Source organism: Talpa europaea, assembly GCF_964194135.1.
Source record: "Talpa europaea genome assembly, chromosome: X".
NCBI classification, from domain to species: Eukaryota; Metazoa; Chordata; class Mammalia; order Eulipotyphla; family Talpidae; genus Talpa; species Talpa europaea.
The window spans coordinates 40,405,206-40,428,097 of record NC_140081.1 but is presented as its reverse complement, the minus strand read 5'-3'; the positions used below and the strand labels follow the sequence as shown (position 1 = coordinate 40,428,097).

Here is a 22,892-nt window from a genome sequence, read left to right as displayed (position 1 = left end):
TTCATTCTATCTCCTATAGCTTCGGTTTTCCAGAGCTAAATTTCACAGTTCACTTAATGTCAACCTTGGTGAAAAATTCAAATTAATATGGTCTGAGTGACCCTAAAATAAAACATCTTCCTAAATGTTTTTCTCTCTATGACTAGTTGTTGTGAGGGTATATATGCCACAGTAAGAAGAATGGGTACATGTTGTAGGAAAATAAAGTGTTAATGTCGTTTTGCCCGGGACATTGGAAGATGTGCAACCACCTTTTGGCCTCCTGATCCGGGAGCCTGGTCAGCGCCCGGACCAGGAGCCAAAAGATAGGGCTGGTTATGTAACTGTTCACGATGTCCGGGACCACCAAGAAATATGGCTGGTTATGTAACTCCGGGGTGTTGTGTGCAGAAACATGACCAGCCCACCACGAATCCCTGAGCTTGGATACTGGCCATATCCGACCTTGGGAGATAAAAACACAATGGTCGCCCAGCTGCTGCTGTTCACAGCTGCTGGACTTGGATATGTCTCCCGTGCTGTTCTCCAGAGTGCTGATTCTTTGTCTCCGTGATGCTGTTCTCCGGAGTGCTGACTTTTTGCCTCCGTGATGCTGTTTTCCGGAGTGCTGACTCTTTGCCTCCGTGTAGGGTAAAGAAAATATCACGCTTTTCTGCCCTTCCACCATCAGGATAGATGATGGATCCTTGTCCTGAATGCATGCCTGATGGCGGGCACCTGGAATAGGGTGTGGGCATAGGTAGATGGGATTCAGCTGAGCTAAGACTGTGCTTTTAAGGGCGGCGTCACGGGGACGCCAGCAGTAGCAGCAGCAGCAGCAGCACTAGAAGATGAAGCATAAGCCAAAAGAGAAGCCGAGAAGCAGCAGAACGAATGCCAGAGAGCCCAGATAGAGTAAAGACTTGCTGGGGGCCGGGAGGCCAGCCTCCCAGCCCGCCAGCCAGCACCCCTGCCTGCCATATGCCTGGTGAACCCCAATAAAAGACCTGCAAAAAACCACTGAGGACTCTACTCCTCCTTTACCAGGTCTGCATGGGATCAGAAAACCTGCACTGTGTCCAGTCCTGCCTTTACAATTGGCGTAGTCGGCAGGATCCATGCAGACGGGTATTGGAGCCCTCCGAACACCTGGAGGGACTAAGGAGAACAGACTGTTTGCCTGTGATGACGCCGGAGGCGCCATGGTGGCACAGAAGGTGGACAACGTCCACGAGCTACAGGACGAGACTTGGCGTGAAGGAGACGCCCGAGAGAACCAGACAATGACACCCAAAAGGACCGGCCAACAACCCCTGAGGCAGCAGAATCGTCGGGGAGGAGAGAACCACGATTCAGCACTCGCCGGTGCTGATGCAGGGAGAGGCCAATGGACTTCAACTGCTGGACATGGACTGATAAACTTGGACTGACAATCCCACCAGAAGGCGGAGGACCTTGGCAGGTTATGTTTTTTTTTTTTGAGAATCTGGGAGTGGCCAGTGGGCCTAGATGGCCAAAAGCAGCCTGTGCATGCCCAGCAGCCAGGTGGAGGAGAAAAGCCAAGTAAGAAGGCAAAAGCTGGTACTGATGCTAAGTTGAGAAGCCCTAAGCGGCTGTTAAGCAGCCTGGGTATGCTGAAGAACTGTGAGTCTCGTAAAATCACCTGTGGGTGATGCCCTGCTCATTCTTGAGTGAGGGTGAGGAGCTGAGGAACCTGTCCTTGGGGGACGGGTAGGGAATGTGGCTTGGGGTGGAGCCCAAGCCGAATGTAGAGTTTGGATCCCCGACCCATGTGATTGTGCAGTGGGTTGGCTTGAGTGCAGGGGTCTGTGAGTCACACTGGTGGCTGTGAAGGCCGAGTGTTGGAGCGACTGCAGACAGAAACCCTGAGGGTTGGCGTTTACCCCCAGCAGAATAAAATTGCCAATCCCAGAGCTAGTGCATCCTGGGGGTGGATGCTGTGTGTGCCTTGTAGCTGAGACTACAGCCAGAGAAGGCCAGGAAGCCTGACGGCTCCTGGTGTGATATAGCAGAGGCCGTGAGTGATTCCCCTCCCTTGTATGAGCAGTGCCTTCGGCAGCAGATTTGGTGGCTCATCTGCTGGTACCAATAATTGTCTTTTGCACTAGGTTGGTGCCCTGCCTGGACTTATTTGTGTTCTGTTGTATTTTTTTATATTGTATTTTGTTATATTTGATGTATTTGCTTTTGTGGGCCATGGCTGCATTGTTTGTTTGCTTAGAAAATTGTATATATATGTATAGACTGTATGGCAGAAAACCCTGAGGGGGTGGACTGTAGGGTAAAGAAAATATCAGGCTTTTCTGCCCTTCTGCCATCAGGATAGATGATGGATCCTTGTCCTGAATTCATGCCTGATGGCGGGCACCTGGAATAGGGTGTGGGCATAGGTAGATGGGATTCAGCTGAGCTAAGACTGTGCTTTTAAGGGTGGCGTCACGGGGGGACGCCAGCAGCCCCAGCCAGCAGCAGCAGAACCTGAAGGAGAAGCCGAAGCAGAAGCAGAGAACGCCAGAGAGCCCAGATAGAGTAAAGACTTGCTGGGGGCTGGGAGGCCTCCCAGCCTCCCAGCCCCCCAGCCAGCACCCCTGCCTGCCATATGCCTGGTGAACCCCAATAAAAGATCTGCAAAAAACCACTGAGGACTCTACTCCTCCTTTACCCGGTCTGCATGGGATCAGAAAACCTGCACTGCGGTCCAGTCCGGCCCTTACACTCCGTGATGCTGATTTCTGAGAAAACTGTATGTATGCATGTATGTATGCATGTTCATCGGTTTGGTTGGATTTGGGGCACTGTTTATAATTTTGCTCGCACATTGCCTCTGTTGCTCACAATAAATCCTTTTCCCTTTAATATGGTGTCGTTATTGAATCCCACGGAATTGAGCCTCCCTCAAACACCTGTGCACAGGGCTAGCAACTATATTTTATTGCTAGTAACACATGTCTATTGGTGACATAGATGATATGCTGAGAAATTCATTGGTTGCCTTTTAACCCTCAAAAATCCTGAATGTACCAGGAAAAGTTAGGGGGAGATAACAGGAGACCTGAGTGTTTGGTCAAGTTTGAGATTCATAAAAAATCTCTTTTCCAGTGTCAGTTCCAGGCTAAGGAAGCTATTATCCCCATTAACTACCCAGCTATTGGCTCTAGAGATGACATACAAAGCTTATACCCAGACACTGAGGCAGTTTGAATCAAAGTTCAATTTTCCCTTCAATCCACTCTCAAAGACAAATAGATATATATTTAATAAAATATATGACACACACAGAGAAACAGGGGTTTAAAAATCTGGGATTTATGTTGTACTGGAAAATAAAAAGTGTTAAACATGGTGTTTCATTAGAATTCCTCTTCAGAGAGATTATCTACTGAATGAGGAAGAAGACAAAGGTACTGGATGATGGTGAAGATGAATTTAGAAAGTCACTCTAACATCCTTTGGTTTTTCCCTCTTCTTTTACCTCCCTTGATTCAAAATTCTTTCCAGGCAATCCCTGGTACTGAAAGTGGTGTGAACTCCTTATCCTGGAAGAGTGGGTGTGGGGAAAATAATGCCATAATGAAGGATCATGTTGGGAGCCTGCTGCCCTAAAGGGAGCTGGAGTTTGTGGAGAATACCTGTTTGCTCTGCATACAGAGTAACAGGACGTTAGAAGTTCTGAAAACAGAACTTCTTCCCAGAATTGACTCCTGTTCTCTGAGGATGTACTGTCTTGTGTGCATGTTCCCTACTAACCAGGAATACTTGTTTTCAGTAGTAACTTATTAATCTGTATAAGCACAAACACAATTGTGTGCTATTTTCTTGTTCCTTTGTTCATATCTTCAATAAAAGCTTGGGGTGGGAGAGTGAAAGGCAGAGCTGCTCTTGATGGCACTCCCCCCATTCTCCCCCCATTGCAAATTCATTTAGATTCTGAGTCTTCGTTAATAGCAGAGAACTTCATTGGCTATCCTATACGCGGCAGGATCAGACTTCCTGCCAAGGAGGAGAAACTGACAAACCAACACGCACACTCCATCAGCCAGGGGTCAATGACAAGAGCAAGATCTATGCTCAAATGTAATGTAGAGAAAGGAGGGTGGAGAAGTGCACAGTTGAATGTCATAGGGAATTGACACATCTAGTGTACAAAATGGGTAGGGGGCATAGTGGATATTCCTGTACTACAAAGGTAATAGCAAAAGCAGAAGTCTCCTTGTTGGTTCCTAGGGCAGTAAAAGGACAGGTGGCCAGAGATATTAGAATGAAAATGAGGGGAAGTGCTCAGGTGGGGGTAACCAAGTGGGATAGAAATATTTCACTATTTTAAACAACTGGTGTTAGTCAACTGGCTATCAACTCTGGGTGGGAGTTAGAAGGATCACTATGAGAGGAAAAAGGCAAAAGGTAAGAAAGATACCAAGACAAAAAATGTATCAACTTGAGTTTCACTGCACATAAGCCTGACCTACCTGTGATATTCAGTCTGTACCAGTGATACTGATATGGAAATGCTGTAAATCGCCTGCTTTTTCCCTAACATTTTTTTTCTTGCTTCACTGGAAGCCTGAGGGTGATGGAGAGGTAGGGGCTAATGTCTGGCAAAGTGTCCATTTTCCTCAGGAAAGAAGGGGGTGGGATTACCTTCTTGCAGAGGACCATTTGGTGATCAAACAGGAAGAAGACTCGCTGCTGGTTGCGGCCATAGGGCTGGTAGATCCAGGCCATCTCCCCAGTGTAGATGAGCTCCGAGCTCCTGTCTAGGATGTCCTCACCCTGAAAACAACATGTAATCATGAGAAACAGACAGGTAAGACAAATGATCTTGTCACCTGCTTGGAGGCACTTAGAGCCAGATATAGATTTGAGCAGAAGGAAGACAGAAAGGTTTTGGTGGGGAAGAAAAGATGGAAGTAGAGACTCTAGGAACTCTTAAAAGATTCCAGAAAATACTCCATACTCTTGTTCAACCTGAAGTCCCACATGGAGTTCACCCAGAGCCCCACCACAGAAGACTGCTATAGTTAACTCAAATGCGGGTTGTGTTCTGACCCGGCAGACCTGACACCTGCTGTTATATTTCTCACTTCCCTTCTATCCCTCATTCCCTTTCTCCATCCCCGTCCCTCTTTCACTCCCCCTTTCTCTTATGCTCCCTCTCTCTTTTTCTCTATAAATGACTCTGCATAGTCTTTATTACCAGCTCTAGTTTCGTAGTTTTTTTTTTTTCTTGTAAATAATAGTAAGCTTATGTGTGCAGTAAAATTCCCTGTTTTCCAAATGAGTAAAAGAGAACAGGGGAGGGCAAGAAGATGGTGACAGAGAGAAAATATATTCACCTTCTTAAAATCATTTTATTCTTCCTTAAAATCTATTTACTAAAAAGAAAGTTCATGACCATGTGCTTCCTTGGTCTGTTACCCAGAGAGCCTGAAACTACTCCTTGGTTTTGGTTTTTGGCCTTTTGGGGCTTTTTTGGTGGATCTCTGGTCTCAGAGCCTGGGCAGGTGGATGGCCATTTCATCCTTCCATCTGGCCTCCTGCTTTGTGGCCTTCCCTGCCCCTGTTTCAGTTGGCAACCGTGGCAGGACTGGATATCCGTATTTGATCAGCCCAAGGATCCTCTCCTTGTGCCAAGACACCTGACAGGATTTGATTTGGGAAATATAATTGAATAAGTCATGGGTTCAATTGTTATTTCGGGAGGTTCTGCTTCTCCTGCACCCCCTTCTCCTTCTGCTGCTTCTGCCATAGTTTCTGGATTCATGAGTATTATAAGGTCTGGTGTCAACAAGTTAATATTTATACTATTGGAGTTTTTTTGGGCATATAGTTGGAGCCCAGTTACTAGTATGGTTCCTCGTAGGTATGATAGTACAGATGCTATTTGGTGCAAAGCGAGGGGGGCAGGATATTGTAAAAAAATGCAAGAGCAGATATTGAAACTGCAAGAGCAAGAGAGGTTGTCCTCCAGAAATCAGATTTGGGGAAGGTAGAAGTCCATTTGATGGCCCAGAGGAAAGGGGACCAACCTTTCCCTTCTAGTGGTAATAGGGAATCACAGGAAGAGGAGGACCGACACTTAATGGAAACTTTGAATCCACCAGTGGAGAATCCCTCCCATGTGGCCAGTACACCTCCTAAGGAGGTTGTGAAGGCTCCACAAGCCCCACTGTCCCCCAGTAATAAGACTTCTTTTCATATTAGATGAGGCACTCAATTTGCTCAAGGGAATTGCTCTGGGGCAGGACAATTTCCTCTTCGTCAATTCCCAATGGGGGGATTGAACAAATGAGGTCAGCCTGCTGCATATTATTGGTTTTATCCCTTTTTCCATAAGGATCTCTTCTTAAATTGGAAAAGCTCTATCCCTTAGTACTGGCAAGACCCCCAAAAGACGGCAGATTTGTTTGCCTCAATTTTTGCCTCTCATTGGCAAAGTTGGGCAGGCATACTGTCTATGTTAAATACATTGCTTACATGTGATTAGCAAAGGATGGTTTTGGGAAAAGCTAGGGAAGAAGCTGTTCATCTCCACTTGGAAGATATAGGTAAACCGGAATTGGAGGAGGCTGTTCTTTTGGTAGACCCTAACTAGGATCCAAATAATGGAGACATGGAAATGTTGGAGCACTATCAAAAGTGTCTATTAGTGGGGTTAAGGCAGGGGATCCCAAAACAAAAGATATTTGGTAAAATATTAGAGGTACATCAAAAGGCTAATGAAGATCCTTCTGAGTTCTTAGAATGAACTATGCAGGCACACAGGAGATATATGGATATAAACCCAGATGTTCCAGAAAACAGTAGGATGGTAAATATGATATTCATTGCCCAGAGTACTCCAGCTACAAGGAGGAAGTTAACCAAGATTGAGGGTACTGTAGAAATAACTCTTTCCCAATTAACGGACATTGCATTCAAAGTCTACAATGGAAGAGAGGAAAGGAGACCTAGGCATGCAATGGTATGTGTGGGAAGAGAGTGCAGGACCAGGTTCAGAAGGAAGAGAAGAGTCAATAAGAGAACCTCTAAGTAGAAATCAATGTGTATATTGGAGAGAAGAAATTCATTGGAAAAATAGATGTCCTTGGTAAGAAAGGAAAAGAGGCCCATGAAATCTCAAAACAGGGATTCATATAAACACTGTAAAATAGAAAATGGGCAAAATATGAGAAGTGAAGGACCAAGAAAGGAAGAGAAAAGGCAAATGGTGGTTAAGAAGGACAGTTCAGGGCCTCCCTGGTGACGCAGCGGCTGAGCTCTGGTTTGCCAAGCTGCCCGCAGCCTCTGCAGCGCAGGTTCGATCCCTTGCCCTCGGCGAGGGTCCCACATGGTGCACAGACCTCTCCTGCTGCCCGCTGCTCCCCTCAGCAGTGTGCTTCAGTCCTTCTGCCTGTTCTGCTCCCTGCTCTGGCTCTGGTGAATTTTCTCACCCTCCCACGCTTCTGACTGTACCCAGTGCTTGTATAAATAAATAAATCTTAAAAAAAGGATAGTTCAGATGAGAAATAGAGGTGCCCAGGGGTTCCACTCAATATGAAAAGGCCTATTGGAGCCATGGGCAACACTTAATGTGGGGGATTGTTTGGTAGATTTCTTGGTTGACACTGCAGCAACCTATTCAGTTCTAAATTCAAAATTAGCACGAGTAACAAGAAAACTGTACCCATCACAGTGGTTATGGGAAAGCCATAACAAAAAGCCTTCCTACAACTGTTAGATCATCAATTTGGAGACAAAAATTTGCAACATAGACTCCTTTATATGAGGAATGCCCTATTCCATTCCTTTGTTGTAATCTGCTTAGTAAATTGAAGGCTCAATTTATCTTTTCACCTCAGGATCAGAGGGTACACTTACAGGTACCCCCAGAACATGCCTTGTATTATCGAATGATAGTTACCCAGGATGTTCCACCAAAAGGTGAACCATTGCTCACAGGGTAAATAGTATGGTCTAATGGAACGCCTGGGTGTGCCAGAAATGTAAATCCTATAAGAAATGAATTGGTGAAAGGGAGCAAAACCCCAAGGGGAAAGCAGTATCCTCTGAAAGAAGAGACTGAGAGGAATTCAGCTGCTATTAATGAGATTTCTACAGAATGGACTCATTCAGCCCTGTCACTCCCCAAATAATACTCCCATATTACCAGTAAAGAAACCCCACACAGAAGAATATTGTTTTGTACAGGATTTGGGGACAATTAATGATATTGTTGAACATTATCATCCAATGCTGCCAAATCCTTACGCTGGTATACCTGGAGATTATGGTTGGTTCTCTGTATTGGACTTGAAGGATGCTTTTTTCTGCATCCCAGATGCTCAGGATCAGAAGATTTCTGCTTTTGAGTGGAAGGACCCAGTTTCCAAAACTGCTTCATGATATTGCTGGACTGTGTTTCCACAAGGATTTAAGAATTCTCCAATGATTTTTTTTTGAGAAATATTGGTGAGGGATCTTCAAAAGATACATTTGAAACCAGGCATCCTCCTGCAATATGTGGATGACCTATTGATTGCTATGTCTGACTATGACTCTTGTTTGGAAAATATTGTGTTGGTCTTGAACCATCTAGCAGAATGTAGTTACAAGGTGTCACAACAGAAGGCCCAGCTATGCAAGAAAAAAGTGGCATACCTGGGGTTTGAGATTGAGAAGGCAAATGGCTGAGAGGAAACAGGTAGTTTCTGCACTTAAGGTTCCTAGCAGTAAAAGGCAGTTACGTGGATTTTTGGGAATGGCCAGGTTTTGTAGAATTTGGATCCCCAACTTTGGACTTACAGCAAAACCTCTTTTTGAAGCTCTCAAAGGCCCAGACTCTGAACATTTATGTTGGACTCTTGAATACAAACAGGCCTTTGAGAAAATAAAGAGTAAATTGAATGAAGCACTAGCTTTAGGATTGCCAGCCCTAAGCTTTTCAGACTGTATGTCCCTGAAAGAGAAGGAGTTGGACTGGGAGTGTTGATGCAATTATTGGGACCAGAAATGCAGCCCATTGCATATCTGTCCAAACAGTTGGATCAGATGACTAAGGGATGGCCATCATGTTTGTGGGCTGTGGCTGCAACTTGTTATCTTCTGCATGAAGTAGAAAAGTTTACTTTGGGCCAGCCCATTACTGGTCAGAACACCAGGTTCTGACATTGTTAGAACAAAAGGGTGGACTTTGGCTGACTGCTGGGTGTATTGAAAATATGAAGCTGCCCTAATGGATAATCCCACTGTATAGTTACAAGTGACCAGTTCTTTAAACCCACCTACTTGGCTCCTAGTTAATACAGGATACTTTGAAGATGGGACTCTAGCCAATAATTGTCTGGAGATTATTGAAACTAAGCCTGCTAGCAGGCCAGATTTATCTGACAAGCCTCTGCTAGATCCAGATTTGGAGCTGTTTACAGACGGGAGCTGCTTTATGAACCAGGGCCACTGATGTGAAGGATATGAAGTGGTGACACTTAAAAAGATACAGAAGCCAAGGCCCTTCAAGCAGGGACATCAGTTGGCCTGAGTGCAGGGGTCTGCGAGTCACATTGGTGGCTATGAAAGCTGAATGTTGGAGCGACTGCAGACAGAAACCCTGAGGGTTGGCGATTACCCCCAACAGAATAGAATCGCCAATCCCAGAGCGAGTGCATCCTGGGGGTGGATGCTATGTGTGGCTTGTAGCGAAACTATAGCCAGAGAAGGCCAGGAAGCCTGACGGCTCCTGGCGTGTTACAGTAGATGCCGTGAGTGTTTCCCCTCCCTCATATGAGCAGTGCCTTTGGCAGCAGAAGTGGTGGATCATCTGTCAGTACCAATAATTGTCTTTTGCACTAGGTTGGGGCCCTGCCTGGACTTATTTGTGTTCTCTTGTATTTTGTTGTTATATTGTGATTTATTTGTTTTTGTGGGCCATGGCTGCATTGTTTATGTTTGATAAGAAAATTGTGTGTGTGTGTATATATATAGACTGTATGGCAGAAAACCCTGAGGGGGTGGACTGTAGGGTAAAGAAAATGTCAGGCTTTTCTGCCCTCCCACCATCAGGATAGATGATGGATCCTTGTCCTGAATGCATGCCTGATGGCGGGCACCTGGAATAGGGTGTGGGCATAGGTAGATGGGATTCACCTGGGCTAAGACTGTGCTTTTAAGGGCGGTGTCACGGGACGCCAGCAGCAGCAGAAGCTGAAAGAGAAGCCGAGAAGAAGCAGCAGAAGCAGAGAAGGCCAGAGAGCCCAGATGGAGTGAGGATTTGCTGGGGGCTGGGAGGACTGCCAGCCTCCCGGCCCCCCAGCACCCCTGCTTGCCATATGCCTGGTGAACTCCAATAAAAGACCTGCAAAAACCCACTAAGGACTCTGACTCCTCCTTTACCCAGTCTGCATGGATCAGAAAACCTGCACTGTGTCCAGTCCTGCCCCTACACACAGTCTGTTACAACTCCTTGGTCCCTCCCGGTCATCGGAGGGCTCCATACCCGTCTGCATGGATCATCTTGCCGACTTACGCCAATTGTAGGGGCAGGAACGGGCACTGTGCAGGTTTTCTAGGATCCAGCAGACCAGATAAAGGAGGAGTCAGAGTCCTCAGTGGTTTTGCAGGTTTTTATTGGGGTTTACCAGGCGAATTGCAGGCAGGGGTGCTGGGGGGCCAGAAGGCTGGCAGGCCTCCCAGCCCCCTGCAAATCCTCACTCTATCTCGGCTCTCTGGCGTTCTCTCTGCTTCTCTGCTCTTCTGTTCATTCTGCTGCTTCTCGGCTTCTTCATCGGCTTCTCCTCGGCTTCTACTGGCGTCCCCGTGATGCCGCCCTTAAAGCACAGTCTCAGGCCAGGTGAATCCCATCTCAGGTGCCCGCCATCAGAAAGCATTCAGGATGACAGGGTTCCCTCATCTCTCCTGATGGCGGGAGGGCAGGAAAGCCTGATACCTTTTACCTTACCCTACAACTACCTACTGGGGAGAAATAAAAACAAAAGGTCATGGAAAAGAAGGCACAACTCACACAATGCACCATGGAAGAAAATAATGAAGCTGAATCCAAACTTTATGACTCAGAATTAAAGCTTAAAAACAGTTAAAAAAAAAAAACAAAACATGAAGATCATCAATGAAATTTTACACTCTCAGTTAATTAAGGCTTAAGACATCAGAACTGGTATCTAAGAGCAGAATTAATTTTTCCCCAAAGAAATTGGGAAGTTATTTTTTTTTAAGGTGGAAATGATGGATTGAGGAACAGAATGAAATAACTAAAAACAGCCATGGAAAGTCTGGTAAGCAGACTTAATCATGCTGAGGAAAACATTTTGGAAATAGAAGATAAAAAAGTTCAAACAAGAAGTGGAAGATGAGAGAGAAATAAAAATTAGGAAAAACGAAGAAACTCTACACCAAATACCAGATTCAATTAGAAGAAGAAACATAAGGATAACAGGTGAAAAGAGAAAAGAATAGATTCCTAAATCAAAAAAAAATAATGGCTGAGGATTATCCAATGCTAAGGAAAGTACTAATCATAGGTGTCCAATCGGAGACAGAACACCCAAATTTCTAAACGTGAAATGACCAAGACCATTATTATTATATTTTCAAAAGTCAATGGTACAGCAACAAAAAAATTTGAAGGCTGCTAAAGGGGAAAAAATGCACTACACAAAAACACTCTGATTAGGCACTCTTCAGAACTTTAAGCAGAAACTCTACAGGCTAGTACAGAGTAGAATGACATATTCACAATTCTAAAAAATAAAAACAGCTAGTCAAGAATACTATCTCCTTCAAAATTGTCATTTGAATATGATGGAGAAATACTTCCCCAGACAAAAACAATCTGAGTTTACCACCACTAGCTGTGCCCTGAAGAAATATTGAAATAAGTTCAATAAGAAAAGAACAAAAAAAGAACACAGGAACTTGAAGTTAATGAACAGAAACTCAAAATAAGAAAGATAAAGAGAACAATAAGGGACAGAAACAAAACATTAAAGTGGAGAATGAAAAGGGCAAATGATGATTGATATCAGCACAAAATAGATTAATTATATATATATATATATATATATATATACACACACACATAAAGTTTAATACAACCCTTATGGTAACAAAAAAATAAAAAAACAAACCTCAGGATCATAGAGGAAATGAAGATGTTGAGAGAACAGTCAAAAGTCATGAAAATAAAAACTGAGATAGAAACTCATTTAAAAATAGGACCTCCCCTGGTGGTGCAGGGGGTTAAGCACAGCACTGTGAAGCTGTCCGCAGCCTCTGCAGTGCAGGTTCTATCTTGGCCGGCCAGCGAGGGTCCCACATAGTGCTGCAGACCTCTCCTGTCTCGCCTGCTGCTCCCCTCAGCAGTGTATTTCAGTCAGTCTGCCTATTCTGTTCCCTGCTCTGTCTCTGGTGAATCCTCTCACCCTCCCGCACATCTGGCCTGTACCTGTACCCCAGTTCTTGTATAAATAAATAAATAAATAAATAAACCTTTTTAAAAAAAAACTCATTTAAAAATAAAGAACCAGGGCCTTCCTGGTGGTGCAGGGGTTAAAGACAGCCCTATCAAGTTGTCACCAGCCACTGCAACTCAAGTTCGATTTCCGGCAGGCCAGGGAGCAACCTACATGGTGCAGCAGACCTCCCCTGTCTCGCCCGCTGCTGCTGTTAGCAGTGCATTTCAGTAAATCTGCCTGTTCTGCCCCCTACTCTGTGTCTGGTGAATCCTCTCGCCACCCCGCACCTCTGGGTTACACCCCAGTTCTTGTATGCATAAATCTTTTTTTAAAAAAATAAAAAAAAAAAAACAGAAAAACAATAAAGGAACCTGTGACCCAAGAGAAGATCTTTGCACATCATATATCTGATAATGGGTTTAATTTCCCAAATACACAATTTAATTTGGAAATTTAATTTCAAAACATACAATTAATATCCAAAATATACTCATACAACTCAACAACCAAAAAGCTAACAAACTAATCAAAAAAATGGACAAAAAACCTAAATAGACACTTCTTCAAACAATATATTCAGATGGTCTACAGGCACATGAAAAAATGTTCAACATCACTAATTGTAAAATAAGTATAAATCAGAACCACAATGAGATAGCATCTCACTCCTATGAGAGTGGTTTAAATCAAAAGATTGAAAATAATAAATGTTGGTGAGGATGTAAAGGAAAATGAACACTCATTCACTATTGTTGGGAATGCAATTTGGTGCAGCTTTTATGAAAACCAGTTTGGAGATTTCTCACACTTTAAAAAACAATCCATCTGACTCAGCAATACCATTGCTAAGTATTTACCCAAATGATATTTAAAAAATAGTATAAAAATATTATAAATGCCCATATTAACTGTTGCAGCATTATCCACAATAGATAGCTAAGTCATATAACTGACCTAAATAACTAGATGAAGAAATTGTGGATTATATACTTGATAGAATACTACTCAGCTATTTAAAAAGATGAAATTTTGTCTTTTAAGACAAATAGATGAATCTAGTGGTGATTATGCTAAGTGAAATAAGCCAGAAAGTGAAAGAATTACTGAATGGTTTTACTCATTGCAGAATACAAATAACCAAAGAAAACAAACTGGCAAAACACAGTAAATACTTCTTTTACTTTGTGAAAATATATTGGTTACCAGAGTTGATAGAGTATTATCACTGGAAATTTGGTGGAGAGTGAATGGAGTATGTGAGCATAAGGAAGTAGGAAGTTGTACACTCCCATTTTAGTATCATATAAAGGATTGTCAAATCAATAAAATTATGAACAAAAATAAAATGAAGATCATACCAAAACCAACCTTATCTGGCTGCTATGAGGATTATGTAAGTTTAAAACAATAAAGTGCTTACCACCCACCCACAATATGGCGGAATAGAGAGGCTGGAATCACCCTGATGATAACAACTTAAAAAAAAAAAAAAAAACTGATACAAGCTTTTGGCAAAACCCAGACACTTTGAACTGGCTATTTAATACCAGGACTTCTCCTGGGAGTTGAAGAACTAAATAAATATTCCATTCTTCATGGGCACCTGGCAGCAAAGGTATCCCACCTAACCAACAGCTAACACCCTAACCAACAGCTAACACTCCAGCAAATGAGGAGCCCTTACCCCAGCACTGGTGGCCACCTCCTTGGGAGAAGACAGAGCCCTAATCTCACACGTGTGTATGTGTGTGTGTGTGTGTGTGTTTATCCATTTATCCCCTGGGTCACAACACTGAGCAGCTTGGCAGTTCAGCGGAGAAGTGCTTCCCACTCAGCCTACTGGCAACTTCCAGCAGACTGGACCACACCACCAGTCACTAGTTCCTCCAGAGCAGACAGAACCCTAAAGCCCCAATGTTTTTCTTTTCCTTTTACTTCTATTTCTTTCTTTTTTCTTTGTCTTTTTTTTTCTTTTTTGTTTCCTCTTCCTGAGCTGCAACCTTGAAGGACCTAGCAGTTCAACATGGAAGTGCATCCCATTCAACGTGCAGGTACCTCCCAGCACACTGGGCCTTAGACTGGCCCTTGTGGTGCCATGTTCTGCATCGGGGACTCTAAGCTACCACCAGATAAGTACCCCTAGCCCTAAAACCGGCTCTCAGCTCCTTTGAGGGGACAGATTCTCAAGCTGCAACCTTATGGGAGCTAGTTGTTCACTGCATACTCCTGGCAGCATAGAAAGTACATCACATTCATCTTGCCAGTGACTCCCAGTAGAACAGGCCACACCCTGACCCTCTCAGTGCCTTGCCTTATGCTGGGGACTCTCAACTACCCCCATGAATCTTCGACAAGCACCTGCCTTCCTCACCCAAAATGGAAGGCACTGAGCCACTGCTCTTGGGAGAGGTCAAGTCTAAACAAAGCCTCTGGACTCAAAGAAATCCCTGCCCTCCCAGCCACCAGGACAAGGCCTGGGAGAGCATTAGGGGAGGCTCTAGCACTACCCTATATGCCACAAGACCACAGTATCTATACCCAGTATCAAGTAAACACCCAGTACAGTTGGGGAGAAGGACTCATACACAACAAAAATGCCAATTTCAGCACAACAAAATATGGGAGAAAGAAACAAAAATGGCCAAAGAAGCCCTCAGGGGAACAATACAACACAGAGAGAAATTCAAACATCAGAACCCATCAACAATGACACAGAATTCTACTCCTAGTCAGATGAAGAATTAAAATTGCCATAATTCAGAAAGTCAAAGAAGTGGAACAAAACTCAGAAAAACGAATCTGATACATATGAGCAGACAAGAAAAAAAAATAATACTATGAGAAAAATAACCAAAGAGCAGGAGAACAAGATTGAATCTTTAAATTAAAAAAAAAATACAGAATGTTTTAAAAGATTAATAGAAGAACTAAAAAAATTCTGGAAAAATCCATGAAAATAGATGAAATGGAAGACTGAATCAGTACTTTTGAGGATATGGATACAAAAAGGAACCAAGAAAGAAAAGGAAAAATATATTTAAGGGAAAAATAATGAAGAAAGACCAACAATTATCTGACTCTGGGAGGCAGAAAAGGAAACATAAGAGTTATAAGAATCACAGAAGGAGAAGAGAGGGAAAAGGGAGTTGAAAAACTATTCAAGAGAATTTCCCAAACAGGAACCAGGAAATGAAAATACACATTCAAGAATACAACTTATTGTAATGAAAGTGAAATCACAGCAAAATATATAACAGTAAAGCTTCTAAGTGTCCCAGAAAAAAAAATGAATAATGAAGCTGATTAGGGGAAAGAAAATAATAACCTATAAAGGAATACTGATCAGGCTAACATCAGATTTCTCTGAAGAAACACTACTGGGCACCATCACCTAAGTCCACTATGCTCCTTCCTCCCTTCCTCCCTCTGATCGCTCTCCCTCCTCCTCCCCTGCAGTAGGTCTCTAATTGATAATTGTCCATTTTTGCTTTGTTGTGTTTTGTACTGTTATTTTTTTACAGTGATGTCTTATTTGGTTCCCCTATATTCCTTCTATAAGTGAAACCATGTGATAGTTTTCTTTTTCCTTATGGCTTATTTCACTGAGCATAATTCCTTCTATTTCCATTCATGTTGCAGCAAATGGCATGAGTTTATCTTTTATGATTGCTGAATAATATTCCATTGTGTATATATATGCTACATCTTTTTGATGCAGTCATCTATTTTTGGGCATTTCAGGGTGCACTGGTGAAGGAAACTCTATGGGGACTACACCTGAGGAGGTGGGGGAAGCAAATATTGTTTAAAATGAACAATGCTGTAAAAATATAATAATAATAATAATAATAATAATAATAAAGAAACCCTACTGGGAAGAAGAGAATATAATATATAGAAGTAATATATTAAATGAAAACTCTGAGACAAGATATTTCAGTCAAGAATACTTTATGCTGCAAACCATTCCTTCATATAGGAAGAAAAAATAAGGAGCTTCTCAGATGACCATATCTTCAGAAATTCACTACCACTAACCCTGACCTTCAAGAAATATTATAAGAAGCCTTAAAATCTAAACCAACACAGTAACGAAAAAGAACAAGATAAGTTATTGCTTAGAAACACAAAACTATGAACAAAATGGCAATATCGGACTTCCAAGTAACAATAATCACCCTAAATCTTTTTTAAGATTTATTTATTTACACATACAAAAACCAGGGCACAGGCCAGATGTGCGCAAGGGTGAGAGGACTCACCAGACACAGAGCGGGGAACAGAACAGGCAGACTGACTGAAACACACTGCTGAGGGGAGCAGCGGGTGAGACAGGCCAGATGTGCGGGAGGGTGAGAGGATTCACCAGAGACAGAGCAGGGAAAAGAACAGGCATATTGACTGAAATACACTGCTGAGGGGAGCTGGCTGGGAAAGAATCCACACTGCAAAGGCTGCGGACAGCTTCACAATGCTGTGCTCAATCGCCTGCACCGCCAGGGAGGCCCCACCATAAATCTTTTTTTTTTCTCCCCGTCCCCCCTTTTTTTTATTTATACAAGAGCTGGGGTATAGGTCAGAGTTGCAGGAGGGTGAGAGGACTCACCAGAGACAGAGCAGGGAACAGAACAGGCAGACTGACCGAAAGCACTGCTGAGGGGATCAGTGGGAGAGACAGGAAAGGTCTGCCACACCATGTGGGATTCTCCCTGGCCGGCCAGGAATTGAACCAGCGCTGCAGAGGCTGCAGACAGCCTCACAGCACAGCGCTCAACATGCTGAGCCACCGGGGAGCCCCTCCCCAAATCTTAATGGAATATACTCACCAATGAAAAGATACAGAGCAGCCTTTTGGATTAGGAAAAAAAATAATAATCCAAACTTCTGCTGTCTCTAGGAAACATGCCTAAGTTCCAAAGATGAACAATGATTGAAAGCAAAGGTTTGGAAAACCATTCTATAAGAAATGGCCCCCAAAATAAGGCAGGGACTTATTAGATAAAATTGACCTCAAGTTCAAAAAGTTATAAGAAACATAGATGGGGCCTCCCCTGGTGGCGCAGCGGTTAAGCGCTGGGCTGCGAAGCTAACCGCAGCCTCTGCAGCGCCGGTTTGTTGCCCGGCCGCCAGCAAGGGTCCCACAAGGAAAAAAAAAAAAGAGAGAGAGAAAAAAGAAACACAGATGGACACTATTTAATGATCAAGGAGACAACACACCAGAAAGACGGAACACTCATCAATAGATATTAAGAAGCACAAAAATATATTAGACAATATAATTATGAAAACAGACATTGGATAAAACACATATGTGGTAGGAAACTTCAACACTCCCTATCAACAATGAGACAAAAAATTAACAAGGACACAATAGCCCTAAACAAAGATCTAGATTACATGGACTTAATGGACATCTGTAGGACAGTGTACACAAAAAAATGAACACACATTTTTCTCAAGCACACACAGATCATTCTACAGAATGGACCACAAACTGGTTACCAAAACAAAAATCAATAAGTATATAAAAATTGAAATTATGCCATATCCTCTCTAACTATAAAGGCATCAAACTAGAAGCCAATTAAGAAAAGAAAACAAGAAGCTCCCCTACTACAGGTAGAACTGAACAAGCTAATAAAAGACCACTGTGTTAATGAGGCAATCAATAAGAAATAAAAAAAAAATACCTTGAGAAGAATGACAATGAAGACATAAGTTTCCATAGCATGTGGAATACAGCAAAATCAGTAATAGGATGAGAGTACATAGTAGTACAGGCCCACATCAAGAAATAAGAAAGAACACAAACATCCTAATCTCTCATTTCAAGGCTACAAAAAGAACAACAAAAATATAAAAAATCGAGTAGAAAAAAGTAAATACTAAAAATTCATGCAGCAATATATGAAATAGATATTAAAAGACAATACAGAACATCAATGAAACCAAAAACTGGTCCATTGAAGAAAGTAACAAAGTAGGCAAAGTTGTAGCTAATCTTACCAAGAAATAAAAGGAAGAAAACTCAAATAAATAGGATGATAAATGAAACAGAAGAAATTACAATAGAAACAGCAGAAATCCAGAGGATCATCAGAAACTACTATGAACATTTATATGCCAACAAATTTAACAAAATCTAGATGAGGTGGACACATTCTTAGAACTATACAATCACCCAAAACTGAACTAGCAAGATCTAGAAAACTAAACAAACCAATTGCAAGTAGGGAAATTGAAACAGTATTCAAAACCCACCCAAGAAACAAAAGCCAGATAGTTTCACAAGCGAGTTCTATAAAACATTCAAAGATGAACAAATATCTCTTCAACAGAAAATCTTTCAAAAATTCAAGAAGGAAAACTACTAGATAGATTTTATGAAGCCAACATTATACTAATAACAAAACCAATCAAAGAAAACAACAAAAAAGAAAACTGTAGACCAATCTCCTTTATGAAAACAGATGCTAAAATTCTCAATAAAATCTTAGCAAACCAAATCCAACAAGGTATCAAAAGTACTATATGCCTCGACCAGTGGGATTTATTCCTTTGACATGGATGGTTCAGGATATGAAAATCTATTAATATAGTTCACCACATCAAGAAAAAGAAACTAAAAGCCATATGATAATATCAATAGATGCTGCAAAAATCATTTCATTAAGTTCAACAATGAAGACCCTCAAAAAAGTGGGATAAAAGCAACATATCTTAACATAATAAAAGCCATATATTACAAACATAAAGCTAACATTATTCTTTTTTGTTTAAAGATTTATTTATTCATGCATACAAGATCTGGGGTACAGGCCAGATGTGTGGGAGGATGAGAGGATTCACCAGAGACAGAGCAGGGAAAAGAACAGGCAGACTAACGAAATACACTGCTGAGGGGAACAGCGGGCAAGACAGGAGAGGTCTGCCATGCCATGTGGGATTCTCACCGGTCAGCTGGGATCGAAACCACACTGCAGAGGCTGCGGACAGCTTCACAGTGCTGTGCTCAACTACCTGTGCCACTAAGGGAGGCCCATAACATTATTCTTAATGGTGAAAAACTGAAAGCCTTTCCACCAAGATCTGGAACAGGACAAGGATGTCCACTCTCACCATTGATTTTTAATATAATTCTAGAAGTCTTAGCTAGAGCAGTTAGGCAAGAGAAAGTCATAAAACAAATACAAATTGGAAAAGGAGAAATAATACTATCATTACTGCAAATGATATGATAAGATATAGCGAACCCTAAAATTTTGAAAGAAAAAATAATTAAAACAATAAACGAGTTAAGTAAAGCACTAGGGTCATAATCAATACACAGAAAATAAGTAACCTCCCTATATGGAGGTTTTCTTCAGTCAGAAGAAAAGAAATTAAGAAAAACCTTCTGTTTATAATTGCACCAAAAAAATTAATACCTAGGAATCAAAATTGGTGAAAGACCTATACAAGGAAAACTCCAAAACACTGTTAAAAGAAATAGAAGAAGGGCCTCCCTTGTGGTGCAAGGGGTTAAGCACAGCACTATGAAGCAATCTGCAGTCTCTGCAGCATGAGTTCAATCCCTTGCAGGCCAGGGAGCAACACACATGGTGCAGCAGACCTCTCCTTTCATGCCCACTGCTCCCCTCAGCAGTGTGTTTCAGTCAGTTCCCCACTCTGTCTCAGGTGAATCCTCTCACACCACCCCCTGCATCTCTGGCCTGACCCTAGCTCTTGTATGCATAAATAAATAAATCTAAAAATAAGAAAGAGAAAAAGACACACAGTAATTGAAATATATCTCCTGCTGATGGTTTGGAGAATTAACATTACCAAAATGGCAATCCTACCAAAAGCAATTCCAATAAAAACCTCAGTGGCAACTGTCAAAGAAATAGAAAAAATATATATTATTGAAATTCATATGGAATCACAAGAAAACCTGAGCAGCCAAAGCTCTCCTGACTAAAAGGGGGAAAAGCAGAGGTATCATGTATCTAGACCTCAAATTATACTACAAAGCCATAAAAATAAAAACAGCATGGTATTGGAACAAAAACAGACACATAAACCAAATGGAATCAAATTGAAAGCCACACATATATGGGCAATCAATCTATGACAACAAAGCAAAGAATATGCACTGGAACAAGGAAAGCCTCTTTAATAAACCATGCTGGGGAAACTGGACTACCACATGTAAAAATATAAAACTAGTCTATCTCATACCAAACACAATTATCAACCCAAAATGGATAAAAGACTTCAATATAAGACAGTAAACCATACAATATATAGAAGAGAACATAGGCAAAATATCCTATGACATAAGCCTCAGAAACATATATGAAGACTCATCTCCAGAAGCAAGGAAAACAAAGGAGAAGATAAACAGCTGGAACAACATCAATCTAAAAATCTGTACAGCAAAAGAGATGATAATCAAAACAAAGATTACACAATTCAACAAAGATTACACAACTCAACAAAAACAAAGAACCCAGTGAAAAAAATGGGCACAAGAGTTAAAAAGACACTTCTCCAAAGAAGAAATGCAAATGGCTATCAGGCATATTAAAAATATTGAACAGCAGTAATTATCAGAGAAATAAAAATCAAAACCACAATGAGACACCACCTCACACTGGTGAGAATGGCCCAAACTAAAAATGTGGAAATAAAAAACGCTGGTGAGGATGTGGAGAAAAAGGAACCTTGTGTAAGACTGCTGGTGGAAATGTAAACTGGTCCAACCATTGAGCAAAGCTTTGTGGATGGTCCTGAAAACTCTAAAAATGGATATGTCATATGATCCAGAGATTCCACTTCTAGGAAACCACTCAAAGAACACAAAAACACTAATTTGAAAATAAACCTGCACTCCTATGCTTATTGTAGCACTTTTCACAATAGTAAGATATGGGAACAACCTTAATGCCCCCAAACAGACAAATGAATGAAAAAATTTGTGGTATATTACACAATGGAATACTAATCAGTGATCAAAAAGATCAACTCATGCCATTTGCAGCAACATGGGAGGAGTGAAGGGGATTATGCTAAGTAAAATAAGTCAAAGGAAAAAGATAATATTGGATGGTTTCACATATATATTATATATATATATATATATATATATAAAGTGCTTAGGAGAGTTTATATCACTCTAAGAAATAATTATTATTTTTAGTACTAATCTGTGCCCTATATCTTGTGCCAAATAAGGAACATGCTGCTTTTACCACCAAAACCAATATCAGAAAAATGGATATAATTTGCTCAAAATGGCAGAACCTTGGCCAGACTCACTCAAAATTCATACTCGAAACTACTAAAACACAGTTGACTTATGATTTCTTAGTGAAGTGGCTAGGAACCTTGGAGTATTCTGAGGTAAGAATCTTAGGAGACTTGTTATCTGGGCCCAGTGCTGCCATCAACTTACTCTGTGCCTTTGGAAGTAGCTCAACCACTGTCAAAAAGTTTCTTCACTTGGACAATGGGAATAATACAGTGATTCCTCTTGGCCCATATCACATAGCTGCTTGAGAGCTTCAAATCAGTACATAGAATGGGAAGGTTCTGTCTATATTCAGAGCCCTCACCCTTTAGCTTTTTTTTTTAAGATTTATTTATTTATTTATACAAGCACTGGGTACAGTCAGAAGCACGGGAGGGTGAGATAATTCACCAGAGCCAGAGCGGGGAACAGAACAGGCAAACTGATGAAATACACTGCTGAGGGGAGCAGTGGGCGTAGCAGGAGAGGTCTGCCAGGCCATGTGGGACCCTCGCTGGCGGCCGGGGATCCAACTGGCGCTGCAGAGGCTGTGGGCAGCTTTGCAGCCCAGCGCTTAACCGCTGAGCCACCAGGGGAGGCCCTCACCCTTTAGCTTTTCTACCTTACTTATACCACACATTTCTTTGCCTTGCCCCCAAAATGTACACTCCCTTCCCACTGCCCACCCTTCTCCATGGGTTTTGTGTTCTCTTCCATTCCTCCAGGATTTTGCGGATACCATTCTCTCTGCCTGAAGTGTATTAGCCTCCCCTGGGTGACTAAGGCAACAATTCATGCATCTCAATGCGTAGTACAGGGTCTAACAGAGAGAAAATGCTGAAAACATAAGGTATATAGTGTCACATATTTTCTGAAAATCCTACAAGTGCCACCCTGCTCACACAGAGTAAAAGTCAAAGTCCTATGAGGACATTATTTGACTTCCGCTTAAGTGCATGACCCTCATCTGCTCTCAGTCCCTCCTTACTCCAATCTGCTCACCCTGGTCTTCAAGGGCCTTTGTGGTTGTTATGGTCTCTGCCTACAATAGTCTCTCCCATGAAAGTTACATGGTTTACTCTACACTTTCTTCAAGTCTTTGCTTAAATGCCATCTCCTCAGGGATGCCTTCTCTTTGATAGGGTCATCCTATCAAAATCACTTTGCCCATCACTCTG

The 22,892-nt window shown here is 42.0% G+C and overlaps 1 protein-coding gene across 4 annotated transcripts in view; it reads right to left on the bottom strand.

The window, feature by feature from the left end:
- Positions 1 to 22,892, bottom strand: part of ARHGEF9 (Cdc42 guanine nucleotide exchange factor 9) — a gene marked incomplete at both ends in the record, with an annotated part of 371,843 nt that overhangs the window by 96,352 nt on the left and 252,599 nt on the right. For 3 of the 4 annotated variants that reach the window (XM_084259305.1, XM_084259306.1, XM_084259308.1), the window contains one exon: positions 4,639 to 4,770. The exons of the other annotated variant lie outside the window; for it this stretch is intronic. In XM_084259305.1, the coding sequence (XP_084115431.1) occupies positions 4,639 to 4,770 (132 nt within the window). The remainder of the gene's footprint in view (positions 1 to 4,638; positions 4,771 to 22,892) is intronic. 4 annotated transcript variants of the gene reach the window in all.